General features: G+C 38.5%; 1 protein-coding gene across 10 annotated transcripts in view; it reads right to left on the reverse strand.

Moving 5' to 3' along the window:
* MARCHF1 (membrane associated ring-CH-type finger 1) overlaps nucleotides 1-18,195 on the reverse strand; it is a 233,147-nt gene that overhangs the window by 119,723 nt on the left and 95,229 nt on the right. For 2 of the 10 annotated variants that reach the window (XM_035325496.1, XM_035325502.1), the window contains one exon: nucleotides 15,581-15,789. The exons of 5 other annotated variants lie outside the window; for them this stretch is intronic. In XM_035325496.1, coding sequence (XP_035181387.1) covers nucleotides 15,581-15,679 — 99 coding nt within the window. In that variant the 5' untranslated portion in view covers nucleotides 15,680-15,789. Of the gene's footprint in view, nucleotides 1-15,580; nucleotides 15,790-16,050; nucleotides 16,484-18,195 lie in introns of those variants that run through there. 3 more of the 10 variants (XM_035325497.1, XM_035325495.1, XM_035325492.1) reach the window with 3 other exon arrangements.

Below are 18,195 nucleotides of genomic sequence, written 5' to 3' on the forward strand. Positions count from 1 at the left end.
TAAATGGCATCATGGTCTCTTGCATTTTGGAAGCAGAACATGTTTTAAGTTTTTGAATAACAAACTCTGGAGAGCAAGATGAAAGTTTTTAGAGTGTATTCTCTAAAAACTGAAATTCTGAAAGTTTTTTTTTTTTTTTCCTTTTAAACAAATACTGTCAGAGGAAAAAGGTTTTTTTGTTTGTTTGTTTGTTTTGTTATAGCAGACAGAATTGGAAAATACTATTGACAAAAGGCATGCAAGACTCAAAACTTAAGCCTCTTTTTATTATAAATCTTTAAACACTAACAAGACAAACAATTTCCCTACTTTATTCAGAGGTATATCTGTATCAGCATATTTGAATTTTTGCAGTTAAAAGAGAGCACAGAGTACTCAGGCCAAACATTTCAAGTTCAGCAAAATCATTAGCAACTAAAAACATCTTCAAATTGGGAACTGGTGAGCAGCATTAGCTGTAGATATTGCTACCTGCTGATTCATTCATATTAGCAAGCTTTTTTAAAAGAAATAAACGATATTCACATACCTGTATACATGTATGCCATGGGGTAATACTTACCTGAATGCACCTCTCAGACAACACAGGGTCTGCCCCCCAAGTAGTTGACATGCCCAGTGGGATTTGTCACAGAAAACAGAGAGAACTGCTGGGAGGGAAGTGTACCCAAATCACTGCTAAATTAGAAAAATCTATCCTGTTCTGCAGCATAGATATGCACAGATAAGAACAAAAACAACAAGCAGTCATACAGCTATACAGCCTTGTAACATTGGTGGTGGGAGGCCAGAAAGTCACAGTGACCCAGGTACCAACCATTAATTGGCTTCAGATACACAGGAAAAAGTCCAAAGAGATTAGCTGGGGAATATGCATCCAATGAGGCAATTGGCAGCTTATGCTGACCACTTAAGTCAGAAAGCAATAACAAGTGAAGAAAAGAGCCCCTCAGTAGGTGCCAGGAACCATGCAGAGGGCTGAGACTGAGGTGGCACAGCTGGCTACTCTGGGAAGCCACCTGCAAGCCAGACCTCAGGCACAAGAGCCCTTTGGAGCAAGTGCCCTCTGCCCTCCACCCTATGGGGCTGCTCTCAACTGGGCCAGAGGGGCAGGAGCCTTGGCTGCTGTGAGCATGTCCTTACCGAATGCACTAGCCTCCTAGAGGAGAAATCTTACAACAGAAATTGCTGCCAACCCACTATAGCCACCCTCTTAGCATTTTATTTTTTTCTTTTTAACTAAGTGGTTTTATGCCAATGAATAGTTTGGTTTTCTTTTTTTTTCCTTTTTTTTTTTTTTTTTTTTGTCTCCCCCAACCTAAATTCTGCTACAGCAATACATATTTTTACTCCCTAGAGAATTCCTGTATTATGTGCAGAACCTTCCCATCTTGAATCCACATTAATCATCCTTAATGCATAACAATAACAGTTTGCACTCTTGGGTACCTCAAAAGGCAATAAAATATTTCTTTGAAAATCATTCAGGTTAACTACGTTTTGCCATCATCGCATTTTAAACTATCCTCCCAAGAAGAATGAGCCACTTGACCATCAAATGCTGTGATCAAGGAGAGAGCATTCTCTCCCTATTTCCAAGTCTATAGGCTTCTCATTTCAAGTTGTGCAGTCGAAAGACATCTGACAAAGTGGTAAGTAGTATTAACTGAAAATTATGCAAATATGACACTGCATGCTGTATTGCATCTCTGCACTTAACAGTTATGCATTATTTCATGTGTAATGTACACGCTTTTTCCTCTGAATCTCTTACTTCAGATCTAAAAAGTAGGAGTACATTAGGTATTATGAACTTTCATTTCTAAAAGCCAAATAGGAAAGAAGGCACAGGCTTTACACAGTCATGAAGAACACATAAGCAGAATTAGCCAAATGTAATTTGACAGAAATATTTGAAAATAATTTCCTACGAATCGACTCCATGTAGCCTAGGTAAAAATAATGCAGATATTCTAAATATTTGATCACGAACTTCACCATATTTTTAATGTCTGAAATGGGATTTACGATCCATTCTTAATTATTTGATGAGTTATTCCTTCATTGTTATGCATCAATTCAGACTTTCTTCAAGCTACAGTTTTAAATTAAAAACAGGCTAAATACAATTGCAGAAATATGTTCAGATGCCCACAACAATGGAAAAAGTAATTACGTTAGATAATTACTATATTCTCTGACACGTGGCAGACTTCTGTGTACAGAAGTCAGACTGTGGAGACTTGCAGGCATACAGAAACACACACTTCGCTCATCTAGCACCTTCAAGCCACAGACTCTTAGTCCCAGCAGTCATAAAAGTTGTACAAACTCACAGTCATACATGATCATTATGGCCGCTGATGTCAAGGGGCACCTTCTACCAGCTGCTCAGCTCTCCAGAGGGGGAATTTTTGGAAAGCTTTTTCCTTTAATCCTTTTGTTCTTATGCAGAAACAAAACAAAACAAAAATTTACAATTAAAGGCATTTCTGCCACAGGCTTCTTTACAGCCTATGCATTTATTTCCTTTTGCATAAAATGAATTTTATGGCAAATTTATCGAGCGCCCAAAGTGTTTAGAATTGATTTTCATTGTGACACGCTCTGGTGTTTTTATATCCATGATTTTACATGCATGACAAATAATAGCTATGCAGACATATTTTCAGGTGCAGAAGTGAAGGCCAGTGTTTCATAATGTGATTTTTGGTGGTCCTAACATTATATGAAATGCAACTGACTTTATGAGGACACCTGGTAAAAGTTCCCTATTGTTTTGTGCATAAAGTGAAATGTGTCCTTTACCCTAAAACTGTCAGCCTTCCCCAGTTTTTTCAAAACAATTCTTTTTATATCAAAAGTAATATTAAAGTTGGGCAGGACTTCTAAAGAGGTTCAAATTTTTCAAAATTTCTCTGGGTCTCTGTCACTCACAAATAGCAAAATTCACACAGACCAACGGTTACCTTGGAGGTGTTTTTATTCAATCTCTGACAGCCCCGATTTTTTTTACCATTTTAGACAAGTTTGATAACTAGTTAGCTGCATGGAGACATTAAAAAACCTTTTGGGATTATCATAAAAGGCAAGTAGCTCAAATAGATAAAAAAGCAATCCATATGACATACCAAAATATTCTTAGGATAGAACAGACTTAACATTTCTTGCAGAATTCATTTTACTGCCAAAGCACCTCCTATACCCAGTACTCAATAACCTTAAATGATCTGCAGAGTTAGATGAAAAAAGATACCCATGATGTAAAACAGCCAGGGCTGAACAGGGTAAAAAGGCTGGGGCAGGACACCACACCCTAACTTTAGAAGAACTTAACTTAACGAGAAGCCAAAAAATTACCCTAGGGCAGGTGGGAGACTCAGTCCCTACAGACCAGGAGCCACGTAGCACACAAAGTTGCCTCTCGTGTCCAAACACAACTCCTTAACCTTCTTGGCAAGATTAGGCATATTCATAATAAATTTTAAATATATTTTTATATATATGTGCATATAACTTTTACCTAAAAATGTCAGTTGAATGCTCATGGTTCTTTTTTCTACGTTGCACTGAGATCAGCTTAGTCAAAATAAGGGTCCCAAATCCATTCCATGGAACGTTATTCCCTCTCCAGATCAAGCTTTCAGGTCCTCTGGAGAGATGGTGGATGGAGCAGTGTCAGAAGGGATCCTTTTTGCAGCCTGAGAATTCACTGAAGTCTGCCAGAGTAGGCAGCCTCAAGAAATCTGTATTTGCTTTTGTGATATTTCCTTCCTCAAGTTACTCTAGCTTTCAATGTTCCTAACCAGACATTTGGAGGGAGGAAAAATGAGTAGGATCACAGAAAAAACAGAAAAAGCTTTGCACTGTAAACTTCCCTGCAGGCCAGCAGAAAATGTATTTTTCCCCCATTGTAAGCACCTTTGAAGTGAAATCAAGTTTTCCAGAGGTTAGTCTGCTATAGATACGAAGTTGCACTTGCTTTTTTGTTGTTGTTTCTGTGGTTTCTGAGTGTTTTCATTTTGTGTTTGTTTGTTTTTTTTTCAAATAAACAACCATTTTAAGATTTCAAAAATGCTTTATACTCAATGTAATACTCAGGCATTATACTGAAAGTAGCTGCAATCAATCAGCCTAGAGTATCTAAGCCAGCAAAATCTATGGACCCAGTAAGAAGCCCCCAGTACATAGACTAAAAAGCAAAGGAAATAATGAAAGAAGAAAGACAGCCAAATCCACATGGAAGTTTGTTTCTTCCTTCATCGTGGGAAGTACAGTAAATGAATGTACTTCAGTAAATGAGACCTGAACCAGTACTCAGCACTAAGCATCTCTGCAGCAACTCAGGCAGAGTAAGACTGAAGAAATACTATTTGGGTTTTCTCTCATAGACTACAGTAGCAGAAAAGTGGGAATGGGTATTTGCACTAAACTTGAGAACTCTGTCATCCCGCTACGTCACATCATACCACTTGTACTTCCATGAGATAATATTACATTATCAGTTTTTAGTGTCGCCAAAATGCTCATTATCTGTAATGTAAAGTTATATAAAACCTATTTTGCAGTTACAGTAGTTGATTTCAAGGGTAAGTATACACTGACTAATTACTTCTCAGAACATCAGCAAGGGTTTTGTTTCTTTGTTGTGTTTAAAGAGTAACACATTACTACTTGTAGAAGTAGAGCATTTATTTCTTAAATGTACCGCTCTTCCAATTCTACAGTGGCAAATGCTGTTCTGCCAGAAAGTGACTGGCAAGTGAAGTATGCTTGTGCACACCACAAAGTATCGAGTCTTAATATACAGCTGCCCAGGGAAAAACAAAACACACAAAAGGACAAAAAAGATGCCACACTGAAGATAAAAGGTTTAGTTAAACCTTAGTCAGATCCAGAGCCCGCTCTTGATTCATCTGCACACACACTACCATGCACAGATACATTACAGGGGGCAACCAGTTCAACAAAACACCCTGCATGGGTCAAAAATCCTCAGAATTTAGATTTTTTTTTGGGGGCCGGCCCGCCCCGGCGGGAATAGTTTAGCAAGATGCTGTGGGTTAACCATATTTTTCAGAAGGAGCATGACAGTGATACCTCAAAGTTTTATCAAAACAGGTGTATTGCTTGTCTATGGCAGCACTGTGACCCGTACTACGGATACAAATACTACTTCCACTCATGTCATAACCTATTTATTTGCACTTAGGTATTTGACACTAAAGGTTACATTAGCTTCAGAGAGAAAACTGATTCTGTCATATTTCTCCTATAACACCTGGATGGCAGCAACTCAGGAGAATAGAGAATTATTTATTAAGATCTCAGATGAACTCCAAATTTTCCATCCAGGCCTGCTGGTGACAGATGCTTAGATTATTAGATGTCTGAAAGTAAACAGCGTAAAGCTCATTCTTAGGGTTGTGTCATTAGGCAAGAATGCCAAATTTCTCCTAAAATCCACTGTCTTAGAACTATGATTGTGGAGAGAAAGCTTGATAATGCCACCTGTGAAAAGTTTTTTAATTTTGCATTGGCAGCAGACCCTTTAATGAGTACCAGCAGAGAGCCAGGAATGACTCAGTCAATTCACTGCAGCGCAGGAGGGCCAAAAACACTACCTGCAGCCAGGGGCTTACAGTGGGGACTCCTCACTAATGAGACTCGAAACACGTTTCAGGCAAGGCTGAGCTCACAGCAGCGCCATCCCTATGTGTGCCCTGACCTCCTTTCCTCACCGTAGGAGAAAGCAGCAGCATCAAAGGATTTTAACAGGCCTCCCTGGCTCTGCCCATCTCTAACATCAGCAGCCCTGACTTGCGAAGGCCCACTCACATCCCCACCTGTGGCTGCTCTCTTGTGTTCCCAGCAAAAGGCTGGAAGCGGTTAGAAAACGGGGAGAGAGCAGCAAGGCTTTCACAGCTCTCAGGCAATCGCTATCCCAAGCGATCCCAGCACCTTTCACTCAGCACTACAGACACAGATGTGTCGAGTCCTCAGCAGTGCCTCTTCGGTCTTCTCTAGCTACATCCTTCACGTGGCATACCATACTCAGCCACTTTGCTCCCTTCTCACCAGCACACGGTTCACTGCAAAAAGGCAAACACTCAGATCAACAGAATGCTTTTCACCACCAAAATGCTGTTTTCACAAGGCTTGGCCAATTAATGGTTTGCGCTGTGCTGGCCTTGCCTACAAATGGAGAAGTCAGATGGCTGGGAATGCTACCAGGCATTTTATTTTTCTCTCAGAGACAAAGAAAGGGAGCATCTGAAATAAATATAAGTAGTATAAGTAGTTAAAACTCTGACATATTAACACAGTACTGCTGCCTAACCTGCTGCTAACCCTTTCTCCCACTTAATTTTGGTCCTGTACCAGGTACTTAAAATTTATACTGAAATGAAGGTTTCTTCCTCAGAGCTATAAAGGGTACTAAGATGGTGAAATGTTATCTATACCCCCTATCTCCCAGTGAAGGCAGTGCAACAGGCTACTGCAGTAATGGAATGTACAGAATATACAGAATGGAAAAGTCTCCTTTTAAGGCTCTGTAAGAATTTCTGCAAGAGATGACAGTAAACAGCGTGTGTGGGCTTTTTATCTAGGCTGCCGCTAGAAAACAAATCTCTCTAATAGGAAAAACACTTCTTTAAAATCAGTGAGGTACTACCATAATCACTTTAAAATATTTCAGCATGACAGTGCTGTGAAATATGGATTCGGATAATCCATCTACTTCCTTGTTCCAAGAGACAATTTTCTTATGGCTGTTGTTAAAACAGTCCCATCTTTCTATACTCGCATACACCCAAGACTAGAGGGATGGACAAATTTGGCAATAAGGGACCTTGATAAAAGGTATAGGTAATTCATGGTAATTACCAAAAAGTTTTATTCCACAATACAGATACAGTCAACAACCATATTCTGACAAGGAAATACTTCCATTGGCTGCAAACTGGTACTGCTGCCACAGTTTAAGATGATGACAAATGAGTCATGACTCTTGTGCATGCAAAGCTTAGAAAAAGAGCAGAAAAATCTACAAAATATTTCAAAGTAGCCTAAGAACCACCTTCTATTAAAGTTAAATCATCCCACCAGAGAGCACGAAGCAGTCAATGGCTGTAGTCCATTCAGAAGGTTACACTGCTGAGATCCATTCCCCAATACATTGTCTTGCCTTCTCCCTTTTTATTGAAAATAACTCCAAATTCAAGGAAGAAAGACCCCAAACAAGCTTCCAAGCATGTCCATCAGATAGCAGCTGTGACACGTGAAGCAGCATTTCACAGGAGGGTTCCTCAGGAAGGCGTCCCTGAGGGACGGGACCAGCCCGGGGCTGTGTGCTGATACAAGCACAGGGCTGTGGGTGGCACACAGCTCTGTGGACCCAAACCACTGCCCCACAACAACCACAGGGAGATCAAGTTTCACATCACAGGAGCGGTTTGGGAAGTGTGTACAGCTGTAAACCAGAATTGTTTGCATTTCTTATGTCCTTATAGCCATTCACTCACTCCAGACATACTAAACACCCTCCCAGAGCTGATGATATGAGCTGAAAGGTTTGCCGGTGCTGTGTAGGAAAAGATTTTTCACTTTCACTAGAATAACCTCCATTCAAAGCGTCTATGAGAAAGTCTGCCTTGCCTCAGAAATAAAATCCAGGTCAAATTCAGAATTATTTTCATCATTACGAACAATAAAGATTACTGTAAATTATATTTTTCTACAATTCTATGTACAGACTGTGTACTTAATGTATCCAGAATATATAGACTTAAAAATTGTTCCTTGTTCAGTTAGCTAGGCTCAGACAAAACTAGATGCACCTGTAGCGCTGGCGTCACAATTTTGCAGGGGTGAGAGAATTTCAGCTTCTCTGATGTTTCTTAACCAAGTAGTTGAGATCAACTGGATTTTAGAGTCAGTGAGTCATCTTTAACGATTTGGTGGGTATACAAGACCATGAAAGCTGCTTGTTAAAATGCTGTTTAGATTTGAAAGTACTCCTCAAAATGAGTCTTGGAGCATTGGCTTTGCTGATGACTAAGTTCTGTCCTGGATGATTTTTGTTTGAACTGTATTTGCAGCATGCCATCCCCCGGAAGAAAAGCATCTGCAACAGAGAGAGAGGTTCAGAGAGCACAGCTCATAATGAAAGTCAGTGTGAAAGGCACCTGGAACAAATGATCAGTGTTTTGGTTTCCCGACTTGTTTCCAGTTCCAGGTCAGTCCCGCCCAGCTACCGGGTTTAGGCACTGGAACAGATTTAGGAAACTGTCTCAATTACAGCCACTGCTTCAGCACAATTCAGGACCTAATTCAGTCATGAAACACGAGTGAATGGGAGGTTATAGCTCAAAATTGGATGAACAATCACTAATTGGAAATTATGTATTTTTTTATTATTAATATTTGGTTGGTTTTGGGGATTTGGTTTGTTGGTGTTTTGTATTCGTTTCTAAAAAAAAAAAAAAAAAAAATAAAAAAAAACATGATTTAGCAAGAAAAAAAATTACAGTACCTTTTTAATACAGCCAATGTTTCTTCTATAAAATCTCAGACTAGCATTAGAAGGAAATCTAAATGAAACAAAAACTGAAGCCTAGTATTTTAAACTCAGAATGATTTTAGACTAGGAGAGGGAAAAAACACACACACTCCCCAAGATTTTCCATTTATTGGAACAGGGAGTTCCAAGATAAAAAGATAAACTTCAGGCTTTCTTTATGAGACTTGCAGTCGAACTCCAGCAGCAGCAAAAGACACATTTCAGCAGATTGTAAGCACTGGCTGTAAACACAGAGGAAGCGGGCTACAGAGATAGGGAATCTTAAGCTTCAAATCCTTTATCAGTGAAAAGACCAATTTTCAAATCGATACTCCTATTTGATGCACAGTCAATACACAGCAACTTAAGTTGGTGAAATACGCTTTCACCATCTTCTTTTCATAAAAAGCCTGACAATCATACTATGCAGCCAGTAGCATTTACGTAATCTTATCAGGAAGAGCAGCCTGTAAAGAACTGGCATTATCCTACAGTAAGCTATTAAAAGCACAGCAAGCAACCTCCTATTTTCTTACTGATAACAGAAGAAATGGGTTTTATTCACATGAATTAAAAAAAAAAAAAAAAAAGAAAAAAAGAAAAAAAGGAAGAAGAAACAAGGACCCAAAATCAGTAGAACAAATCTAGCTTGTAATAGGTTACACTTCCCCTTTCTCTCACCGTCATTAAATAGCCACATCAAAATAACAGTTCCAAACAGGAGTCTTACTGGAGACTTACTGGTAAGAATTTCCTTTTAAAAGCACCTTAAAGACAACTACACAGACTGCCTTTCAGCTATACTTCTGGGAGCACTTCCACCATTAAATAAAAGTTACCACTACAGAATTACAGAAAAACCTCACCAGAAAGCATGAAGTGTCTTATAACTGCAGGTACAGGTGGATTTCCCGTGCAAAAGCTGCAGTTGTCCAAAACACCGTCAGGTCAAGAAAAGAAGAATAACCTCCCACATCTTTTGAGAACTACCATACAATATTGACAGCAAATAGGGTTAGAGATTTTGTCATATATTATATGTAACATCATGTCCAACAGGAGCATTACATTCAAACTAGGGAGAAAAAGCAACATGTGTCAAAGTATGTCAGGAAGCAGGTTTATATGCTGGAGCTTGACCCATGCCTTCCCATCCTTCCTCCCATCTCTTGCTGAATGAAAATTAAATTTCCTAAGGACAGGAATTACATGGTGCCTTACAGGCAGCTATACTTGAAAATAAACATCCTTACATTTCCTGTAACAAAATTTCTGTATGTTAGTTAATAGATGACTGTATCTATTTATTTGTTAAATTATACTTATGAAACTTCAAGATCAGAAAGCAAGATAATCATCAACAAAAACAGAAACATCTACTACCTGGCTTAAATATTATTTCAGAAATTTCCTGGCAATCTAAAAATTCTATTCCTTGCAGAAAAGAAAATGCACGAGGATATCTGTTATTTTAGTAGCACTGATATCAGTGACATTTTCACAAGTCAAGTCACCCTGATCTCACCTTTGCATAAAGTGATCAAAGCCATTAAGAAATTTAAATACACTAAATATTGTGCCTCCCCATCTAAAGGATTGAATGCATTGCTTGACCTAATGTTATAAGACAATAAACCAACAGGCAGATATGTAAAACCTTTAGCTTTTTTTCACTAATTACTAACAAGCTTCAGGTATGAAGTATCTCTGTATGTATGTACTTCACAATTGCCAAGAAAATCATTTAATAGAAATGTAGAAGCACTTCATTGGTAGAATGCAAGAAAATAGGCCTTTTAAAGTGTTACCTATCATTAAATCTGTTTAAAGTTAAGCAATTATCAAGTGAGATTACATATTAAAACAATTTATTCTCATTAAGAAAATTGAGTTACCATCTCTCCCTCAAAAAATGTGTCAATGTCTCAAACTATTTACAAGCTTTAAGTGGTAGCAGTAACTCTAGTCTGCTAGAAAGTCTCTATAACTTTTAAAGTAAATGTTATCAGCTACTCTAACATAGCATTTGAAATCACCATTAGGTTTGAGCCTCATCTTCTGACTTGGAGAGAAGATCTGTTTATAAAAAAATGCATGCTCTTCACAATGAATTCACATACATCATGCTGAGCAACACATTCAAATGATTTTTTTTTTTTTTTAAGGTACAATCAGTACAGCAAAAATTGTAGGTTCAAGTTTAATGCATCCTAAATGACAAAGTATTTCCCTGATAACATTTACAGCCTCAGAAGTTGCAGATCTCTTGCTGTCCTGCTGCCTTTGAGACGGCAGAATATGAAAACATTGCTGAAAAACAGACAGAGATCCCCTGTTTCTTCCATAGCACAAAGCTGTGCAGCATGCAGAATTTAATTTCATGTCATGTCAAAGTATGATACACACTGGGGTGGTGATCTGAGAGGGAAAGGGAAAGATGCTTAAGCAGGCACATTCAATAACTAATGTAGCTGCACTTATTTTTAATATGTGTTGGAGATAAAGAAAATTCCCCCTTGCATTTTATTACACATTACAAATTTCTGTAAAGGAAACTAATCGTCATCACCTCTGTCAGAACCACAATACATTAAGGCTATAGAAATGCAGTAGACATGAGGAGGAAAAAACATTTACTAGTAAGTTAACAGCAGCATTTTTAATCTACACAGAATCAAAACTAAAAATAAAGCAACAATAACATGGCAAACTCACTGCTTGTTAATACTAACTACAGAATATCAAGCATTGTAAAGTCTTGAGGATATTGGGTTTGGTTTTGGGTCAGCAGAGATAAAAATCATCACTGTAACAAGTCAGTCATACTGCCAGGTCAATAAGTTCAAATACCATATTACGGTTCCAATGGTTTTTTTTTTTCCTTTTCTTTTAAGGAAAATTCTTGCAAAAGGTAATCATACCAAGTACTGACTTGTTTCTGTCACTGCCTTGTACTCTGAGATGATTACTATCAGATAAACAGACCTAATTTTTGCTTCTCATGGACAATGGTTCATTATGTTAATCCTTTCAAAACCAGCACATAAATTTTCCACTACCACATTTCAAAAAATAATGGTTCAGCTGAACAGGTATAATGTCTACAACATCGGGGAAAAAAAACGGTTTGGCAGCAAGTAGTATCTTCTCTAACATATCGTGTCATGTACAGTTGGCTTTTGTAAGCATACTCCTACCACACCGAGCATACAACGTTCAAGTTTACTTTTGCACAGTAGTTACGGCAGTTTATTCTATTACCCTTTCAAATGCCCAGTTAGCATTACTTAGTAAGTTTGCTAAAACTTCACTCAGGTGCACTGTCCCATTTTCTCTACTGTATGAGAACTTCTCCACGCACTTACCGCACATCAAAGTAATAACCCGTCTGTACACAAGACAGTGGAAACAGAGGGTGTTTTATGAACCTCACAGTGTACATCCACAAATAAGTCAGGAAAATTATTAGGCAGAGTAGGCATTTCATCAACCATATTCTGCGGAAAACATAGACATTTCTTTAGTCTTTGTTACATAGTAAAGACAATCAATCAGAGGTTCAGCGTAACTGTTTAAGCACACATAAGAAATGGGGAATGTTATTTATGTAGCCACAAGGCACTGAAGTCAACACTTTCAGAAACTTCACAGGTTTGGAGGCCTGATGACATCATTTGATTTTTAGGTCACTGACTTAATTTACTTTGAGTTACACTTCTATTAAAAATCTGTTCTGAAAACAGAAAACAAAGTGCTTTCCTCCATCACAAAAACACAACTATACATTTCAATGTCTGCTTGTGACTTTTTTCAAATACTGAAAAAAGCTGAATGAACTACTGAACACCAAAGAAGTCCACACCATGTTGTGAACGCACTCAATACTCTACACCTTGGTCTTCATTTCTGCAACGATCTTTTCCAACAGCATTTGTAAAAGAGTAAGATGGACAAGTTGTTCAGTCAAATGCTTTGGCAGCATTAACGAATGTTAAACCTTCCTAAAATCACTGAAACAAACTAATTGAAGATTATACCTGTATATGGAAACAGTGCAGAGCTGCTGTAACATGGCATAAAACGCTTCAGGATTTTCAGTGTTTTACTATGGAAAGAAAAATAAATAAATAATCTTCAGACAACATTCAAAGAAGCTCCCTAGTTAAATTTGATACAAAAGCTCTTCGTAACTACAACTTCCACTAATTCTTGAGGCAAACCACCTAAAATTACAGGAATCGAGTGCACAAAAGTTGTTGCTCCCAAAAAGGACACTGCATAGAAACATTACCTTGAAAAGCTTCCTCTGGCCACTGTTGTCATGTTGATATTCCTAATATTTGTTGACTTTCCTACTATTTGTCATATATCCATTATGGATGCGTGTTACACATCATTAATAGTGCAGTGGCCCATAATGAATGCTGCACTTAATACTGTTCTTAAGAATCTGGCAATCATCTGTAAGCGTGCATAGACCCTTATTAAAACCTTCAGATAAAGCATGTCTAGGAGTGACTACAACCACAGAATAGCATTACGGAATCAGCTGCAGCATGAATTGTACACAACTGAGGTTCTTAAGTCAGCCAAACTTACATAATTCACTGCGAACCTGGTAAACCCTTCGCTGCAGGGAGCTCTGCCACTAGACAGAAGATGAACACTTCTTGATAAATTTTAATGCTGTTGCAAGGAAATCCCATAAAATTCTCAAGCAAAGACCAGGATTTGGCATACAATCCTAACTGTTATCATAGCAATTAGAAGATACTTCTTTTTTCCATGTCTTCCCAAACTAGCCGGATGTTCTCACTCCTCCAGGAAGCCCATTTAACTCCATCATTTAGCTCTTTCACCTCAAAATGCCTGCTAGTGGAAAAGCAGAGGAACCAGGTACTTGCACAAGCAGTATCAGTGAACAACATGAACCCAGACCAACTGAAAAGCTGTAGCCTCACCAATACACGGAAACACCGAGTACAAGCAAGAAAGTTTCCCCTTGTGAGAACCATGCTGTGTAGGAAAGGCGGGGATAGAAAGCCACATAAATAAGCCTGAGAAAAGCCTGGTTCACCACTCCTAAAGCACATCCATAAACCAAACTGAAGTATCTTCATAATTTATATATACTTATGTGAAAAATGCAGTCTTTATACCACTTGATCTACAACATCCATCAGTAGTATTGGGGAGTTTTTACTCTGCATGAATTACATTCATAAGCCTTAAGGGACAAGCATGTCTTGGAGCAGGATGATTCGTCTCTGCCCAGCAGAGGGCAGTTTTGCAACTGCATTTCAATGGAGCACTGGAAGTCTCGGTTTTATTTCAGTGTTCCTTTTAGAAGAAAACTTCCATGAACTTAACTAACCTGACCATTTTGTTATTTTCTGCTATATAAATCCCAAAACTTTCAAGAAAAGGCTTTGTTTTCTGAGATACCAGAGTCTCAAGGAAATGATGCAATCTAGCCCTCGAGGGAAAAGGAATGTACAAAAGCATATGAAATTCTTCCAAATCAGAAGCTCCACACTTCTCCCCACACACTAAATTAACTATCACACCTATCTGACCTCTATGTCAATGTTGCATGTATTCTTCAGTTAACTCTGATGCCCAAATGAAAACCAGAATGCCAGAGAGCAACTTTAAGCAGTGGTAATGTTTTATACTTCTGTATGCACTTAAGGAGATGTTTCATAGTTCTGCTTTTCACGTCAAGTCTTAATACGAGGAATAGTTTCCGCCTGAACCTTCATCCTTAACGAACCACTGGAAGAATAAAACCAAAATAAAGCAAAAGTTTTCTGTTGCAGAACACAGACCTCTAGATGTTACCAACTGTGACGTCAGTACTACCAGTAAGCAACTGGGGACTGCTTCCAGGGAAGGACACTGTTTATAGACTGGTGCTCAAACGAAAAACAGAATAATCACAATCAATTAACTTATAGAAGCCAAATACTGAGCAAAGAAGGCATCTCTACAGAAAAGTCTGCAAGCTTACCAATACTTCTCTGCATGTAAGGGGTTGAACTTAACAATTTCTGGAAAACCAAGTCAGATATATGGCACAAAAAAAAGTTAAAACACTGCTTATTTCAGGGATGCAGCTTATCCCCTCATCTCTCAGATAATACTTAAAACACATCATTTTTGTTTTCACAATAGTTCTTTATTTTCCATACTGCAACAGGGAACAACAACACCACCACAAAAAAAAAAAAAAAAACATGCTTGCAAAAAGCAGATGTCTGTCAGGTACCTTTACTACTACATCAAGAAATAAGCTACTTGGTTTTTGGGTTGGGGAGGGATGTCTGGTTTTGTCGGAGGGTTTTTTTGTCTCACACAATGCATGTTCGACCTATACAGAGTAGAAGAGATTCCAACCTTAAACATATCATTAGAAAATTGCACAGATTTTCTGCATATTTTGTTCTATTCATTAATATAATATGAACCTACAGTTTCTTCTTAACTGGAACAACGGGATACGCGATACTGGTGGAACACCCTTGTATGTTTATGAATCAAAGAATGTTTGTGCCTTTCAAATGATAATAAAGAGTAAGTTACAGAGCTCATGCCTACATCTGCTATGAATAACACATGCATATTAGAAAATCAGGCTTTATCATGGTATTTTGTTGTTTTTAAGCAGAGATAGGAATCTTATTAAAGCTACTTTTTCATCCAACCTATTATAAAGAAACTGCTACTTGACAGCTTATAAGGAGCAACACCTGTCAGTGCTAGTGGACTGTATGCATATAAATCAAATGTTAAACCGCCCCCCAGTGCAGTTTGTAGCTTCCTCTATTTTTTTCCATTATGCTCCTCTTTCCTGTAATGCTGAGATGTTCTCCCAGAAGATTGCTTCAGTGTGCTAAGGCACGCTGCAAGCATGTGTACCATGTAAAGCTACAGCACACTGCATCCTGCTGAGCAGCCAAAAACTGGCCACAAAAGGCAGACTCGTCCTACCGTATCAAACCGAAACCTTCCTCTTACCTCGACTTCCTTGCTCTTCTCTTTGTTTCTGCCCATTGAACTTCTCCCATTGCTGGCAGTCTCCCGCGCTGGAACTACAGAAATCTGTTGGAGGGGCATTTCTACAGTGCTGCAGGTTGCCAATACCTGATTGGATGCCTTATTTCTTCACTCCCCCTGAGTAGCCCACCTGTATAATTGTTCATATCCTTGCTTTGCCAAGCTCAGCTCTAAATAAAAAGGGGAAAATATTATTTGAGAAACTGTGCAGCATACACCAGGGTCTTCCATCAAAAAAAAGTAAAGCAAAGCAAACTGAAAACACAAACGAGAAACAGCAAGCAAAGAAGTAATGCATAATAATCCCGAGTTTCACATTCTCAGAGTGATGAGTTGCTGCAAGTCGTAACTCCTCTGCTGTGTCCCTGGAGCACCCCTTTCCCCCTTAGCCCTCGAGAGCATTGTGGGAGACAATTCAATTTCTGTGTTACCTAATAACTGTCATGGAAACCAAGGAAACCTGGGTCTCGCAGGCCCTTATTAGCGATCGCTTCCCTTTAATGGCACAGGCTCCCACATTTGCAGCGGCTGCCACTTCTGCTTTTGTTTCCCATCCGATTCCAAGGGAGTCCACTAAGCACCCAGAGACACCGCATCATGCTGACTAGGTAAAGCAGCATAAGGCTGAAAAGCTTAGTGTCCTATTTTGGAGCCAAAATCTCCTCCTTTAAAAGCACGGATAGCTTGCTGTGTCCTTCATGCGTCTACAATAATCTGCTTAGGTCAAAGGATCTGCCTGGAAGTGAAGAGCAGCGGTGAGCGAATGAGGTGTAAAAATGAAGACAAGACTGGAAGCGATTGCAAATGTGCCTTCCCGAGGCTGACAGTAGGAAGTTAACCCTTTGCTGTGCTCTCCTTCTCCTGAGACATCCCCAGTAGCAGCTCAGCAGGGGACGTCAAAGGCAGGCACACGTGTCTTTACAGTAGTTACACGCCCTGCACAAGTCAGTTACGTGAGCTTTCCCCTCCCAGCAGCTCCTGATCTCTCAGTTGTAAAAAAGAAAACACAGAAAATCTCTCACCCCCTCCCCTGCTCCCAAAATGCAAAACAATAGGAGAATATCCAAGGTGCCGTATTACAAAAATGGGTACGAAGAAAGAAAACTTCTGTAACATTTACACCTCTTAAAAATATTTACTAGTCTTGATAAATATTAAGAATGCATGCAAAACAGGTTTTGATTTTAGAAAAAGAAATATTTAGATCAGAAATCAAATTGTTAGCACTGTATAAATAATACGTGAATGAAAACAGGAAAAAAATCAGAGCAAATATCAACAATGTCTTAATATGTTGTCAACTTAAAAAGAATTAAAAAAAAAAAAAAAAAGTATTACCCTGGCCTTGGAATAAACCATCTTTATTTCTATTGTATTGTATGTATTATACAATTGTGTTTTGAGTGCTATCAAGAAATGATTGCATTGCATACAGCCTGGATTCTCCTACAAAACATGGGGAGGATTTATCACACTGTTGATTCACCACTCCACTATTTTAGTTACTATTTCTCAGTCCAAGTTAACAGAGCTTACAAGAGACAAAACTGAGGGAAGGTGGGAGCTGGTTTACTCTGCCATCCCAGTTTTATATCACCACGTTAAACTAAGGTATATTAATGTACTCTAGCACAAGGGTTTATCAAATGCATTAACACAGCACTGTAACCTGTAGGAGAGTTTACAGATGCTGCAAGATGTGTGCATGTACTGCACATCATACCTGTACTAATGAAAACTATTTACAAAGAAGAAAATGAAGTCTATTGCCATTTACACTGTTCCTTTACAGATTTTTAGTTATATTTTACATGCTTATTCCATCCTTACTCTCTGATATTCCCAAGTTAGATTGAATGTGTGTTTACACAGCTTTTAATGTACACAGGAAGATCTTTCTGAATTTTAAACATAAATGAAGGAAAAAGGCAAGCAAGCTCTTGCTTATGAAAACAGGTGCAATACAATGACATATTTTGACAGTATGCAAAGACAAGAGATGTCGTATACCAGACTGGTAAAGTTTAACTGTTAACCTTACACTGTACTATAACGTAAATAAAATTCCTTTTTAGCTTAAGAGAAAGTTTTAAAGCTACAAATAAACTCTTTACTTTCCTGTGAGAAAAGAATTCCTAAATCTGGCCCTGCTTCATCATGCTAATCACCTACCTCTTTGTTAAAAGCATTGGTAGAAAACTAGTTGTTTTGAGGTATTAAAATGACCTTTCTGGTAGTGTCTTACATGTCTAATTAAGTTTTTTAAAGTCAAGCTCCTTTTTGATACTGTGGCAATAATTCTGCATTTTAAATCACCTGAACTTGAGATTCAAGTCAGAGATTTCTAGCTTAACCAGTAATCTCTTTAATCCCATCCATGTCTTTCTGAATTAGCCAAAATAAAGACCTTATAGGGTGTGATGTGATTAGTTCTCTTTAAAATGACTAAATCTTGTGGCCCCTTTTCCCCACAATGAACTTATCAATGCTGTTAACAACTACGGAACAAAAAATCTGATCCAGAGCAAGGGATAAACGTTACCATTCAGCAAGTCCATGTTTGCGTTCTGCTTAAT

The sequence above is a fragment of the Oxyura jamaicensis genome, chromosome 4 (assembly GCF_011077185.1).
Source record: "Oxyura jamaicensis isolate SHBP4307 breed ruddy duck chromosome 4, BPBGC_Ojam_1.0, whole genome shotgun sequence".
Lineage (NCBI taxonomy): Eukaryota > Metazoa > Chordata > Aves > Anseriformes > Anatidae > Oxyura > Oxyura jamaicensis.